This window comes from Nycticebus coucang, chromosome 4 (assembly GCF_027406575.1).
Source record: "Nycticebus coucang isolate mNycCou1 chromosome 4, mNycCou1.pri, whole genome shotgun sequence".
Taxonomy (NCBI): Eukaryota; Metazoa; Chordata; class Mammalia; order Primates; family Lorisidae; genus Nycticebus; species Nycticebus coucang.
The window spans coordinates 16,296,032-16,311,800 of NC_069783.1; the positions used below are offsets into that span (position 1 = coordinate 16,296,032).

At 39.1% G+C, this 15,769-nt stretch overlaps 1 protein-coding gene across 6 annotated transcripts in view; it reads left to right on the forward strand.

The window, feature by feature from the left end:
• The window catches only part of KCNS3 (potassium voltage-gated channel modifier subfamily S member 3), a 38,121-nt gene extending 25,012 nt beyond the window's left edge, over positions 1–13,109 (forward strand). For 5 of the 6 annotated variants that reach the window (XM_053588146.1, XM_053588143.1, XM_053588144.1 and 2 more), the window contains one exon: positions 11,102–13,109. In XM_053588146.1, coding sequence (XP_053444121.1) covers positions 11,161–12,633 — 1,473 coding nt within the window. In that variant the 5' untranslated portion in view covers positions 11,102–11,160 and the 3' untranslated portion in view covers positions 12,634–13,109. The remainder of the gene's footprint in view (positions 1–11,101) is intronic. The other variant, XM_053588147.1, reaches the window with a different exon arrangement.
• The last annotated feature ends 2,660 nt before the right edge of the window (positions 13,110–15,769 follow it).

Genomic DNA, 15,769 nt, shown 5'->3' on the forward strand with positions numbered 1-15,769 from the left:
GTACCTATCACCTTCTGCAACTTGGTGTCCTGCCTTCCCCCATGTTATTATGATATAAATCCCAAATATTGCCTATTTGTATCCATCAATATTTTATCTTTCTAAAAGATAAGGATTCATTTTTAAGAACATAATTAGGATATTGAAAAATTAACAATAATTCTATTATGGTATCAAGTGTATGGTTGGTGTTCATATGTCTCTGATTTTCACCCAGATACATACACACACGTATATAAAGTATTTGGCTCGTTAGAATCAGGATCGAGACAAAGCCCACACATTCAACCCATTCCATATAATTCCTTGTTTGAGCTATCTTATTTGTCCTGTATATTTTCCCACTGTCTGGATTTTGCCAATTACATCCCTGTGGTGTTATTAAACCCATTCCTCTGAAATCTCTATTTCAGTAAAATCTACTAATTTTGTTCTATTAGGCTTGGTTAGCAGGTTCATGTATTGTCACTCTGATCTCCCACTTATGAAGTTCCTTGCTAACTTTTTTTTTTTTTTTAACAGTGGCCTGCGTTTAATGAGTCAGATATGCCAGAATTTTCCATCATTTGGTAAAGAAATAAACCCTTAGGTTTAAGGAATAGAGATTTTTGGAAATGTGTAAGTCTTCATAGTCACTTCCTGAGAGTCCAAAGCCATTTTCTTCAACCTTGCCAACTTTATATCTGTGTTTTGGCAGCGATGGATGATCATTGCCCAGATCCATAATTTTATTATGAGTTGCAAAATGGTGAGATTTTAATTCTTTCATTTCCTTCTTTATTAGCTGGGCTCCTGTTTCAAATGACAGTATTATTGAGATATACTTCATACCCAATAAATAAAATCTACATTTCAAAAATGTCTAATTCAGTGGCCCTTTGTATTTTCATGAGACTATACAATCATCTAGTTCCAGAACATTTTTATCACCCTCATTTTTATCACTCATACCCATTAGTAGTCCCCATCTCTCCTGCCCCTAGCTCCTAGGAATATTAATCTACTAATCTACCTTCTGGGTTTGACTTGTTTGGATATTTCCTATAAATGGAGTCATAACACTATATGGGCTTTTTGGTCTGGCCTCTTTCATTAGTATAGTGTTTTCAAATTATGTATGTCGCACCATGTGTCAGTATTATATTGCCTTTTATGGCACTTATTATTACTTTTGATTATCATAGTGGTATGAAGTTATATTACACTATGATTTTGATTTCCCTAGGGACTAATAATGTTGAACATATTTTTATGTACTTTCTGGCAATTTATGTTTTCAGAGAAATGTCTGTCAAGATCATTTGCCCATTTTAAGGCTGGGCGTGGTGGCTCATGCCGTAATCCTAGCATTTTGGGAGGCCAAGGTGGGAGGATTGTTTGAGGTGAGGAGTTTGAGATGAGCTGGGCAGCAAAACAAGACCTTGTTTTTATAAGAAAACATAAATAAGTTGGATATGGTGGTGTGCATCTTTTAGTCCCGCTACTTGGGAATGTTGCTGTAGCTACTTGGGAGGCTGAGGTGGGAGAATTCCTTGAGCCTAGGAGTTTAAAGGTTACAATGAGTGATGATCACACCTCTGCACTCCTAACCTATCTTTAAAAAAAGAAAAAGAAATTGTAAGAGGTAAGAGTTTTAGAGTTCTTTATACTGGATACTATACCCTTATATCAGATATATTATTTGCAAATACTTTCTCCCATTTTGTATGCTGTCTTTTCATTTTCTGGATCTTTTTTTATTGTTGGGGATTCATTGAGGGTACACCGAACCAGGTTGCACTGATTGCTTTTGTTAGATAAGGACCCTTTCATAATTGTGTCCCAATTCTTTGACTTGGTAGTGTTCTTTGAAGCACAATTATTTTAAATTGTGATGAAGCTAATTTATCTATTTTAACTTTTATTTTACTGTTGTTTGAGTGTCATATCTAATAATTCATTGAATAATTCAAGGTCATGAAAATTTATGCCAATTTACATCTAAGAGTTTTACAGTTTTATTACCTACCTTTAGGTCTTTAATCCACTTAAAGTTAACTTTGGTATATGGTGACAGATAGACAGTCAGTTTCATTCCTCTGCATATGGCTTTCCCAATACCATTTATTGAACAGACTATTTTTATCCCCACTGAATTGTATTGGCAACCTTATTAAAAATAAATCAACAAGTAAGCTCAAAATATAGGCTTATTTATTTTCTTTCAATTCTGTTCTATTAGTCTTCTTGCCTATCTTATGTCAATGTCACACTGTCTTGGTGACTTCCTTTTTAAGATTATTTTGTCACATTTTGTTCCCTTTCATTTCCATATGAATTTTAGAATCAAATTGTCAATTTCTGAAAAAAGGCAGCTAGATTTTGTTAGGAATGTGTTGAATCTGAGGATTAATTTGGGGAGTGTTGCCATATTATCAATAGCAAATCTTCTCATCCATGAAAATGGGATGTCTTTCTGTTTATTTATGTTTTCTTTAATTTTTTCAACATTATTTTATGATTTTCATTGTACAAGTTCAAATGCTTTTGTTAAATTTATTCCTAAATATTTTATTCTTTTTAATGCTATTATTGCTATATTTAATGCTATAATACTAGCATCAATGCAATTATTTTCTTAATTTATATTGATACTTTCCCTTCACTAGTGTATAAAAATATAATTGATTTTTGTATATTAATTTTATAACCTTCAAAATAGCTAAACTTATTTGTTAGTTCTAATTTTGTATATGTGTATGTGTATAGATTCCATAGGCTTTTCTATATACAAGACCATGTCATCTGCAAATAGAAATAGTTTAATTTTTCCATTTCCATCTGGATGCATTTTATTTCTTTTCCTTGCCTAATTTCCATGACTGGAACTTCCAGTACAATGTTGCCTAGAAGCAGAAAGAACAAACATCCCCATTTTGTTAATGCTCTCAGGAAAATGGTTTGAACCTTTTCTCATTAAGCATGTTTTTAGTTGTGTGTTTTTCATGGATTCTCTTTATAAAGTTGGGGAATTTTCCTTTTATTCCTAGTTTTTGAGTATTTTATTTTCTTTGTCATGAAAGGATGGTCGATTTCTTTAAATATTTCTTCCATATCTATTGAGATGATGGTGTAATTTTACTTTTTTTTTTGCAGTTTTTGGCTGGGGCTGGGTTTTGAACCTGCCACCTCCAGCATATGGGGCCGGTGCCCTACTCCTTTGAGCCACAAGCACTGCCCTGTAATTTTACTTCTTTTGTTTATTTATTTTTTATTTCAGATTAATGTGAGGGTACCAATGATTAGGTTACATTGTGTTTGTTAGGTAAAGTTTAAGTTGTAGTTGAGCCCTTTACCCATGGGGTGAGCTGTGTAGCCTTACCCTGTGCCCAATCCTCCTCTGTCTTCCCCTCTCTCTATCCCCTCATCTCCTCCCCCCGCACCCCTGCCTTGAATTTAATTGTGTTTTTCTTTCATGTGTGGATGTGGTCTGGTTTCATATTAGTATTCAGTACATTGGATACTTACTTTTCCATTCTTGTGATAATGGAATTTAAAAAATTCTGTTAGTATTTTTATTACCTTGACTGATTTACACATGTTAAATCAACTTTATATTCCTGATATAAATCTCACTCATCATCATACATAATCCTTTTTATATGTCGCTGCATTTTGTTTGCTAGTGTTTTGCTGAGGATTTATGCATCTATATTCATAGGGATACTGGCCTGTATTTTTCTCACGATATAGTTTTCTGGTTTTGATTTCAGAGTGTTATTATCTTTATGTAATGAGTTGGGAAGGGTGCCTTCCATCTTTTGGAAGAGTTTGTGAAGGATTGGTGTTAATTCTTTAAATATGTAGAATTTAGCAGTGAAGCTATCTGGACCCGAGCTTTCCATATTGAAAGTTTTTAAATTGCAAATTCAATATCTTTATTTATTATAAGTTTTATCAGGCTTGTTTTTCTTCTTGAATCAGTTACTGTAGGTTGTATCTTTCTAGCAATTTGTTCACTAGGTTGTCTAGTTTGTGGACATAAAATTGTTCACAGTGTTTCCTTACATCTCTTTTCATTTTTATTAGGTCAGTAGTCATGTCTTCTCTTTCATTGTGGATTTTGCTAATTTTAGTCTTCTCTCCTATTTTTGGTTAGTCTACCTAAAGATTTGTCGATTTTGTTGATCTTTTAAAATAGCCAGTGACTTTCTCTATTTTCTTACTATTCTGTTTTATTTCTACATTAATCTTAATCTTTATTATTTTTCTTCTTTTTTTCCAACTTGCTTCAAATTTAGTTTTATCTCTTTCTACTTTCTTAAAGTGGAAGGCTAGTTGTGTATTTGAGGTTTTTCTTTCTTATATTACAGATATGTACAGATATAAAAGTTCCTGTAAGCACTGCTTTAGCTGCACTCTATAAGTTTCTTATCTTGAGCTTTTATTTCTATTCTTCTTATATTTCAAAATGTATTTCAATACTTTTGAATGTATTGTTTTTTGATGTAGGAGGGTCTACATGGGAGAATTTTCTTTTTTCTTTTCTTGGCTAAAAATTTTAATTAATTAATTAATAATTAATTATTTCATGGTTTTGATTACTTTTTATCGTTGGGGATTTATTGAAGGTACAAAGAACCAGGTTATATTGCTTGCATTTGTTAGGTAAAGTCCCTCCTATAATTGTGTCCCACCCCTAAGAGGTGTGTCACAGACCATGATATAATGTGTCCCATACCCTTTCTCTCTGTCCACTCTCCCATGCCCCTACCCCGCTGCCATGTGCTGGCATCAATTATCCTCACATCAGAATTGAGTACATTGGATTCTTATGTCTCCAGTCTTGTGCTGCTTTACTAAGAAGAATGTGTTTCACCTCCAAGGTTAATACAAAAGATGTAAAGCCACCATCTTTTTGTGGCTGAATAGTATTCCATGGTATACATAAACCACAGCTTGTTAATCCATTCCTGTATTGGTGGGCATTTAGATTGTTTCCACAATTTGGCAATTGTAAATTGGGCAGCAATAAACAGTCTAGTGCAAATGTCCTTATGGAATAAAATGATTTTCTTTTGGGTAGATGCCTAGAAATGGAATTGCAGGATCAAATGGGAGTTCTAGTTTGAGTTCTTTGAGGATTCTCCATACTTCCTTTCAAAAGTTGTACTAATATGCAGTGCCATCAGCAGTGTAAAATTGTTCCCTTCTCTCCACATCCGTGTCAGCATTTGCAGCTTTGAGAGTTTGTGATGTGGGTCATTCTCACTGGGGTTAGGTGATATCTCAGGATGGCTTTGATTTGCATTTCTCTGATAGTTAGGGACGATGAGCATTTTTTCATATGTTTGTTCACCATTCACCTATCTTCTTTAGAGAAGGTTCTATTCATCTCTCTTGCCCATTGATATAAAGGATTGTTGACGTTTTTTATGTTGCTTAATTTGAGTTCTCTGTAGATCATAGTTATCAAGTTCTTGTCTGAGTCATAATATGCAAATATCTTTTCTCATTCTGAAGGTTGTCTGTTTGCATTGATTTTTGTCTCCTTAGCTGTATAGAAGCTATTCAGTTTAATGAAGTCCCATTTGTTTATTTTTTTGTTCTAATTGCCACTGGAGTCGTCTTCATAAAGTCTTTCCCCAGACCAATACCTTGGGGAAAGAAAGTGTTTTCCCACACTTTCTTAGAGGATTTTTTATTGATTCATGCCTTCAATTTAGATCTTTTATTCATCTTGAATTAATTTTAGTGACTGGAGAAAGGTGCGGGTCCAGTTTCAGTCTTGTACATGTGGCTATCCAGTTCTCCCAGCACCATTTGTTGAATAGAGAATTTTCTAAATGAATTTGAGAAAAATGTGTATTCTGCTACTGTTGGGTAGAATGTTCTATAGCTGTCTGTCAAATTTGGTTGGTTTATAATGCTGTTCAAACCTTCTTTTGTCCCTATAGTTTTTTTGTTGTTGTTACATTCATTGTTGAAAGGAAGATATTGAAATCTCCAATTATCATTGTTGAATTGTTTATTTATCCCTTCAGTCTTCAGTTTATTTATCCCTGTCAGTGTTTGTGTCATGTATTTTTTAGGCTCTACTGGTGAGTATGTAGTAATATATAAATATATACATTATATGTATTTATTTATTGCTCATGCCTTCTCGATAGATTGATTCTTATTACTTTTCAATGCCTTTTGTCTCTAGTAACATTTTTGTCTTAAAGTTTTTTTGTGTAATATCAGTATAGACACTTTCAGGTCTCTTTCAGTTACTATTTTCAATTTTTTACTTTCAAACTATTTACATTTTTTGAATCTAAATGCTTTCTAGTATGCCATTTTAATTGTTTCTGTTTCTATTTTGTTTGAATTATTGGAATATTTTTTATAAAGATAAAATTTTCTCATGATTACTATATGATTTTCTTAGGCATAATTCATGCAGAAAGGCAGAATAAAAGCTTTATTTTCCACATTCCAGAATAATTAATTATTATTCTAGTACCATGCAAAGGTGACCAGAGTATTTCCTTCTTTATTTTAGAAAATATTATAATCAATTCAGGAATTTTAACAAACTTGACATGTTTCAGTTCATTGCAGATTTATTTTTTGTTTTCGAAGCATAGATTTCCCACCTTTGGCCGTGGGAGTTTTTTAAGTTTTGTTTCTTCCACTGTCATCTTTGATAGCTTTCATGCTTTCTTGTATAACAAAATATTACTGGTTTGTCTTATATGTTTCTTACCCCACCGTTGGGATTGGCTATTTCTCCAAGAAGCCTTGCTTCTTTTTAGTGAGGAATTGTATTTAGATGTCTCAATGTGAGCAAAGTCGGGATGTTCAGTGCTTCTACGTTGGCGTCTTTACTTGGGTTCCCCAGTCAATAGACTGAGACTGATTTATGTACAGAAAGTTAACTGGGAGGTGTCCTTGGGATCAACTCCCAGGGGGAATGAAGGAAATGGGATTAGGCAAGAGGAAAAGTTGAATTGTGATGAGATTGCAGCATTCTTCAGCTGACACTATGGGGAGCTTTGGAGTTTTTCTTTGAGAAAAGAGTGCTGGGTCTTTGTAGCACCCTCTTAGATAAATCATTGGGTAATTCCTAAGTTTAGCTTTCAGCACTGTCCCCTACACTCTGTTCCCTTTCTCCCAATATGGGGAAGAATTTTATTATTTTTTGATTTAGCATTTCATTGTTTCTTTTTCTTCACGCAAGCAATACACATGTGTGTACCATTGTATGTGTATGCATAGTCATAACTCCTCCTTATTTTACAACTTATTATATTTACTTTTCTCTAAATTTATTTTTTATTCCCACTTCACTAATATGTCCCAGAAATGTTTCTATTGCATATATGTGTAGAAAAACATAGACTTTCAGCTAACTAGCTTTTTTAGCTAATTCTCTATTCATGGGCATTTAGCTTGTTTCTGGAACAAATGGAACATCGTCAGTGTTAGTCTTGTCTTTGAGAGAGTTATAGAAGAGAGACTGCTGGGACAATGCCGCTTTTCTAGATTTCCCCTTCATAGGAGTTCCCCTCATTTTGCGTTCCCATTGCCATGTGGAGAGTGCCTGCTTCCCCATAGACTAATAGAATATGCAGCTCAATATTCAGATTTTCTCCCTAATTTGATAGATTAAATGTTATATTTTAGCGTAGTTTTAATCTGCATGTATCGTATTATGAGCAAAGTTGAGCACTTTCTATATGTTTTAAGGTACACTTGTATTTTTTTCCTGTGAATTGTCTATTTCTCTTGTCCATTTTTCTATATTGCTGTCATTAGCTATATTAACCTTTTGTCTGTGATGTAAGGGGCAATTTTTTTTTTTTCCGTTTTTTCTGTACTGGTGTCCTTTTTACTATATGAAAAAATTACTCTTATATAATTATTATTTTTTCTTTTTTAAATATATTTTGAGTCAGGATAAGGAAAGTTTTTCTGACTTTTTGTTTATCCATGAATTGATTCATATTTTTATTTAGTACATGTACGGTTCATATACACACATTTTATATATGTATAAATATATAAATTATAAATCTATTTATATAAATATATGGAGATATACTTATGAACCAACGAATGAAAGGAGTAAATGAATGGCTATTAAATAAAACCTTGCCTAAATATAGGATACTTGGAAATAATGATGTTCAGTATCTTGTTTTCTTTATGTGACTTTAATTATGTTAGTCAGAACACTGTAGAGAGTCAAGAGCTTGGCAGAAGAAGCCCTGGCTCAGGCCTCTGCCTCTAACCCTTAATAGCAGTTTGATGTTGTATCCATCACTTCTGATCTTGCTCCTCATCTGTCAAGTCCAAGTCCATAGTGAGGAGCAAATGGTACAGGGAATATTCATGACTGGTGAGGGACTGTCTGCATGCAAGGAAACTTACTGCAGTTTGCAAAGCTGGGGGCTCCTTCTTTCCTGTCCACAGCCAGATGCTGTGGGCTCTGCACAGCCAAGGAGGCCAACAACACTGGGACTCTGGCTGCAGTGACCTGGCGAATCTCAGCTTGCCTCTGAACTGAAGCATTTGATCTGGACAGAGACGCTTTCCTTTTTCTCTCTTCTGAAAGCCCGACAATCCCAGAAACCCCTCATTTTGTGTTGTGTGTTGCTTTTATGATTAGACTTCATGGGATGGATGGAATTCATAACTCTCTTTCACTGGTGGGGGTGAATAAAATACAGGGAGAACGGAGTAAGAAGGCTGATATTGTGGGTGATAACAACGTTCTTTAGAGAAGTAACTGCGTAGAGATGGGGAAATGCATTACACACATACATACGTACTCATGCAGGCCGTATAGTGGAAGCAGACACCAACTCTCTATGCTTGTTGGTTTCTAGGATAGGCAAGGAGGTGAAAATTGATATTAATGGCAGTTCAGCTAAAACTATATCCTTGAAACATTTTACCACTGTACTTGCCATGAGCATAAGCCATCTTTCAGAGAACTGAAGTTCCATAAATATTTGGAACTCTGATTTAGGTTCTTCAAAGAAGATAATTAACTAAAATTAGAAGGAGGGGGTGGTGGAGGGAACCAAGTGTTTTGAAAAGGTCAGCAAATTTATTAAATGGTGCCTTAAGTCATGCTGTGGTCTCAGCTTCCTGGGACACACTGGTGTTTGGGTGTTGAGAACAAATGTCCTTGTTTTCTTTATGACTAGAGACTTTCCTCTGGGGTGGATGGCAAGGGCTGGTTTTAAGGCTGTGACTTCTGGTGTGTCTTTTTCAGAAGAGGTTATCTTCTTTCATGGACAGCCTTGGCTTTCCTAAACATTAGGGTAAACAAATTCCTTCCTGTGGTCTCTGCCTCCATTAGTGGTGTTACTATCTGCCCAATTATGCAGACCAGAAAACACAGCCTCCGTCTTTCCACCCAGTCACCAAGTCTTGTCAATCTTCCTTTGTCATGTCTCTTAAATTTGTCACTTCCTCTTTATATGCACTGTCTCTGTGTGAGTCTGGGTCTCTGTCTCCCCACACCTGTTCTTCTACAGCCCTGTTTCCTTAGCACTGTCTTTGTCCCCTGCAGCCCCCCCTGCTGTCAGTGGGGGCTTTCTATGTCACAGACATAACTATGTCCACTTGTTGATTCAAGCCCTCTTGTGGTCTTGCTGACAGGAAAAAATTCAGACTCTTTGGACTGATGTGCAGGGCACTTCACAATCTGGCTTCTTTCTACTCCTTTTCTGTCCTTTCTGTTGGTGAGCTTGGTTTGGCCTGCTGTGAAACCTCTCCAGCCAGTCCTAAGAGAAAGCCCTGCTCCTTTAAGATAAAGCCCTCCTCTTTTCTCAGTAATACCAAAGATGCTTGACTTACCTCGGGTATAGCATTTTCCACATTGGATTATTGGATTATCGTAAGGGAAAAGAAAAGTGTGTATGTGTGTGTGTGTGTGTGTGGGGGGTCTGTGTGGTGGAGAGAATATGGACTTGGGAGTTAATGCAACTTGGCTCTATCTTTATGTAGTGTGCAATCTTGGATGCAACCTCTTAGAGTATCGATTTTTCTATCCACACCTTATCACATTGGAAGGATTGAATGACATAAGTGTAATGGTGTCCAGCTCCATCCACCATCCGTATGATGGTCTCCTGTTTCTCCTTATGTGCGTCATCTGCCGTGAGTGAGCATCATTGCTCTGGCTGGTGGTCAGGAGCTATTATTTCTCTCTGAGAAATGGATCTGCTACACCCTGGTTAGTGTCGGAATTTTGAGAACAGGCCATGTGCTCGGCCTGTATGGGCGATCCATGGGAAGATAATTATAGATTAGGGCTGTGTGAGACTGTGAGAGGAAGGCGGAGGTAAGAGTGTAGCACGCTCATGTCAGAAAATTGATAGTGCAATTAACTTAAAAAGGTTTTCCCACCCCAAGTCAGTTCCTTTTCATTTGGATGTACCTGATGAAACACCATCCCATGAAGTGTAATGATATCTTTAAGATATAGGGTACTTAAGGACAAGGAGATAATTATATCATCTTGATTGTCCTCATTGAACCATAGGGAGTAGGGTTTTCTCTTACAGGAGTAAAACGTGGGTGCCTAAGGGAGACCCACAGTCTAGGTGAGAGCCGAATTGAGCCTCCTGTGATGTGTGGGTCGGGGGTGAAGGGCAGTGCAGAGGGCTGTTTCTGTGCTTGCAGGACCTCGCCTGGGCATGTGAGGGTTGGCTTTGAGCCTGGCTAGCTTATTGCATGTGAGCTGAGCATTCCTGAACTCAGAGAGCCTGTCCTTGAGACTGTGGAGGTGCGTATGTGGCACAAGTGATCTAAAATGCATTATTTCTGCAGGAGGCAGGAAGGGAGGTAAAGTTTGGATGCGTAATAAATAGAGGCAGGGAATTAGGCTCATAAAAATGATATTACCATCTTTCCTCTTTCTGAAAAAATGTGTCTATAAACCCAAGTTTTTTGGGAAAAAAATGTGTTTTGTGTTGATTTTCTTCTAGTCAAAATGTGTCATATTCATTTTTATTGCATCTCCTGTTTTGCTTTGAATGTAGCCCATCATCTCAGAAAAGGGCAGATTAAAAACAAGCTTGGCCAGGCACACAGAGCTAATGCCATCTTCTGCTCCCTCCAGGTGCAGCGTGACCTTCCTCGTGTCCCTTCCCAGCCAGCACTCTGCCTCCCAGGTCCACCATGGTGTTTGGTGAGTTTTTCCATCACCCTGGACAAGACGAGGAACTTGTGAACTTGAACGTGGGTGGCTTTAAGCAGTCTGTTGACCAGAGCACCCTCCTGCGCTTTCCTCATACGAGACTGGGGAAGTTACTGACCTGCCGCTCTGAAGAGGCCATCCTGGAGCTGTGTGACGACTACAGTGTGGCCGACAGGGAGTACTACTTTGACCGGAACCCCTCCCTGTTCAGATATGTTTTGAATTTTTACTACACAGGGAAGCTGCACGTCATGGAGGAGCTGTGCGTGTTCTCCTTCTGCCAGGAGATTGAGTACTGGGGCATCAACGAGCTCTTCATTGATTCCTGCTGCAGCAACCGCTACCAGGAACGCAAGGAGGAAAACCACGAGAAGGACTGGGACCAGAAAAGCCACGATGTGAGTACCGACTCCTCCTTTGAAGAGTCATCCCTGTTTGAGAAGGAGCTGGAGAAGTTCGACAAGCTGCGGTTCGGTCAGCTCCGGAAGAAGATTTGGATCAGAATGGAAAACCCGGCGTCCTGCCTGTCCGCTAAGCTGATTGCCATCTTCTCCCTGAGTGTGGTGCTGGCCTCCATCGTGGCCATGTGCATCCACAGCATGTCAGAGTTCCAGAATGAGGATGGAGAGGTGGATGACGCTGTGCTGGAAGGTGTGGAGATCGCTTGCATCGCTTGGTTCACCGGGGAGCTTGCCATCCGATTAGTTGCTGCCCCCTGTCAAAAGAAATTCTGGAAAAACCCTCTGAACATAATTGACTTTGTCTCCATTATTCCCTTCTATGCTACCTTGGCAGTAGACACCAAAGAAGACGAGAGCGAGGACATCGAGAACATGGGCAAGGTGGTCCAGATCCTCCGGCTGATGAGGATTTTCCGAATTCTGAAGCTTGCCCGGCACTCAGTAGGACTTCGGTCTCTAGGGGCTACCCTGAGACACAGTTACCATGAAGTTGGCCTGCTGCTTCTCTTCCTGTCTGTGGGCATTTCCATCTTCTCTGTGCTTATCTACTCTGTGGAGAAAGATGACCACACGTCTAGCCTCACCAGCATCCCCATCTGCTGGTGGTGGGCCACCATCAGCATGACGACTGTGGGCTACGGAGACACCCACCCAGTCACCTTGGTCGGGAAGCTTATTGCCAGTACATGCATCATCTGTGGCATCTTGGTGGTGGCCCTACCAATCACCATCATTTTCAACAAGTTTTCCAAGTATTACCAGAAGCAGAAGGACATTGATGTGGACCAGTGCAGTGAGGACCCACCGGAGAAGTGCCACGATCTACCTTACTTTAACATTAGGGATATTTATGCACAGCGGGTGCACGCCTTCATTTCCAGCCTGTCTTCTGTCGGGATTGTGGTGAGCGAGCCTGACTCCACAGACGCTTCAAGCATTGAAGACAAAGATGTTCATCATACCACATCCTTGGAGAACTGCACAGCAAAATGAGCAGGGCTGTTTGTACCTGTATCTTGTGTCCCTTCCTAACCCTAGGTTAATACAGCTTTATAAACCTCAATGGGTTTGTTAAAAATCATTTAATTCTCAGGGTGTATCTTTTAGCCATAGTTGGACACTCATTGCTGGATTCTGAAGTGAGAGAATTATCTTTATTTTTCTCCGCGAAGACAATTAAATATTTTGTTCTGAAATTTATTTTTTCAAAAGAGAGAATTGTGATATGGTTTTGGAATACAAGGTAAATGGTATCGGGTGGGATTTGTTGCTCCAGCTTATGCATCATTCTGTTTGTCATTTACTCACATTGAGCTAACTGTAAATTACTGACAAGTAGAATCAAAGGTCCAGCCGACTGAAGACGACATGCATGTGAGATCCATAAACTGAGACAACGCATGTAAATCCATGCTCATGTTCTAGACATGGAAATTAGGAGCCTAATAAACTTCCTAATTCAGTATGGAGAATGTCTGGGTTGTGTGTTTTTATTTTGAGTAAGTGCATTTCAGTATGTTCAACTTGGGCTTGGAGAAGAAATGCTCTTTCTGTAGCATGAAGAGTCCCTTTCTTAGGTTTCTGAGCCTCTGAGAGGAGGTTTTTCCAAGTTCTTGGTGGTTGTTAGGAAAGGAATTTCAGGACATACCACATAAACCAAGTGACAACTTTTTCTTGAAAGTGAAAAGTAGAGTCTCAGGAAAAAGAGCAGCTGCACTTGGAAGAAGTGGTTTTAGATCTTGTGTAGTTTTACTAATTGGGGGGGGGGATATTCAAAGAGTTGGGTTTTGCTAAGGATTTCAGTAGTAATTCTTATAATTGGGTTGCTTCCCATTCCCATGCTTTATATGATGTCTTGAAATTGTTATGGTGATTTCAAGGGTGGAGAAATTTTAAAAGCACGATATAAATGGTGTTATGATTAGCCAACATTGATGCGAAGTAACAGAGATAGCTGACAAGCCAGTTGAAGCAGGTTCTCACCCCTCTATTAGCTTCAGCTCGAGGGTTGTTTACTTTAACATCTGCACCCAGTCTTCAAGCACCTGCATGGGGTCACAGCCCTGTCTCCTGCTCTCTTACTCTAGCCCTTGTGTTCAGTACGCTTGTAGGTGGTGGGCAGGTAGAGAACATGTCTGCAAGTTACCTGTGCTGTTCATTGTAAACTGGTTAAACCTGTGGGTAGTTAGGACACACTCAAGCTGTCATTATGAATGAAACAGATGTCCTTACCATTGTATTTCTAGTGTATATAATAGAACCCCCACCATTGACCACCTCCTTACATTCACCACCTCCTAGAGTTGACCTAATTAACATACACCGGACATGTACCACTGTACATATCAGTACGGCAGGCCTAGTTCTTTGTGTTTTTGACCACCTCTGTATGTTACCAGTTTGTTACAGTTCCCTGGGTGGTCAACTTACAGAGGTTCTACTTTATTTTGAATTTTGTATAATAATTTCCATGCTAGGATAAAACTTCATCCCCTGGCAATGAAGCAGAGCAGGGTACGTCTACACACTCACAGGCAGAGAGGTCCTGTCAGTGAATGCAGAAAGGAGAACTGTTGTACAAACACACAGATGGCCTCCTTAGTTGTGGCCGAGGAGTGAAACTTAAATCCCTGGCAAAAGCTATGCCGGCAGCTACAAAACGAGCCAACATTTTCTGATAGCCATAGAGATGATGTCTGTATCTTATATAGAAACTCCACACAATGAAAGGAGACATACATACCCATTTTCAGAGCAGTGACAAAGCAATTCTATCCCATGTGGGAAGAATTTAGCTGAAGTCTCAATTTCGGAGATGTACAGTGACGCTGATGCACACAGTCAGGCACTTTCTCTGAGGTCTGTCAAGTGGAAGGGTCCATCTGGATCACTTTTCCAGCCTTTCATGTTTGTAGGTGCATGTCATTGAAAGAAGGACATTGTCTATAAGTTATCAGGTAAAGGTATCTCTAGCGCATCACTCCTCTTAACATTTCTGTGACTTTTGTACTTTTGAGATAGGTATAACTACATAGAATTTATGGTGACTTTAAAATCTATAGATTCATTACCTGCATTTTTGTCACCCCCTGCCCATTTACAAAATCTTCCGTTTCCCCACAATGTCTTTTTGATGTCGGCATGAATGTAGTTTTGAGGCATAGCATTAGCATTTGAGATCTTGTTTTATTAAAGATTTCCTAATTAGTGGTGAAGCGACTGAAGATTGCTTATATGCTAATGATGATAGTAGTAGTGTAACAACAGCAAAAATAATAATAATTAGCTACTTATGTGAGTGCTTTTCCAGAATAATCCCATTTCGTGGCTTACGAATGTTCACACAGAGAGTAATGGCGTTGGGCTGGGAAGCCAGGAGGCAGACGACAGAACCTGGGCTTTTAACCACCTCCTAGTCTGCAGTGTCAGGGAGTGGACTCAGGAAACATCAGGACGGGTTATATCTGATAAGACAAAGAGCAACAAATGCTGTCAGGCTGTGATTTTTGTAGTATGTGAGCTGAAAGGGGAAGTGCTGGCTTGTATACTTTTCCTGATCCGGAAATCAGACATATTTGTTCGCAGAGACATGTTCTAGAATGTACCCTGAAGCTGGAACAGGCTCCGAGGGTCTTTTCTTGGGGACAGTGGGTGGCAGACAAGTGGGAAACTGTGGTTCTCTTACTCAGTGGGAACGTTTGCAGCCAGGCTTGTGTGGCAATTGGGCTTTCGCCTGTTTTCTCGTCTTAATTCCTGGACAGCAGCTTGCTGTGTGGCATGAGTGGTGATGGTGGCTTCCCTCAGACTTGGCCAGCGGCACACCTGTCCCCCAGCACCTTCTCACCCTGGCTCCTGTGCTATCCTTCAGTTAAAATCCCTGCCACAACTGTGGCCTCCAGCAACACAAACTTGCGGTGCCCTGTTGTGTTTGTCTACACCCTCCTTAGCTTTCTCATGGCCCGGGCAGGTCTCCTCTTGTTTATTAACACTCAGTGACTTGCCGGTTCCCTCTTTCTCTAAGGCTGAGTCAGTGGCTAAGCGCCCACTCCCAGGGCTTCTGGGTGGGGGGACTGGGGCATCTAGTGGGGGCAGGAAGACAGGAAACCTGCCCTGACTTCTGGCTCTGCCT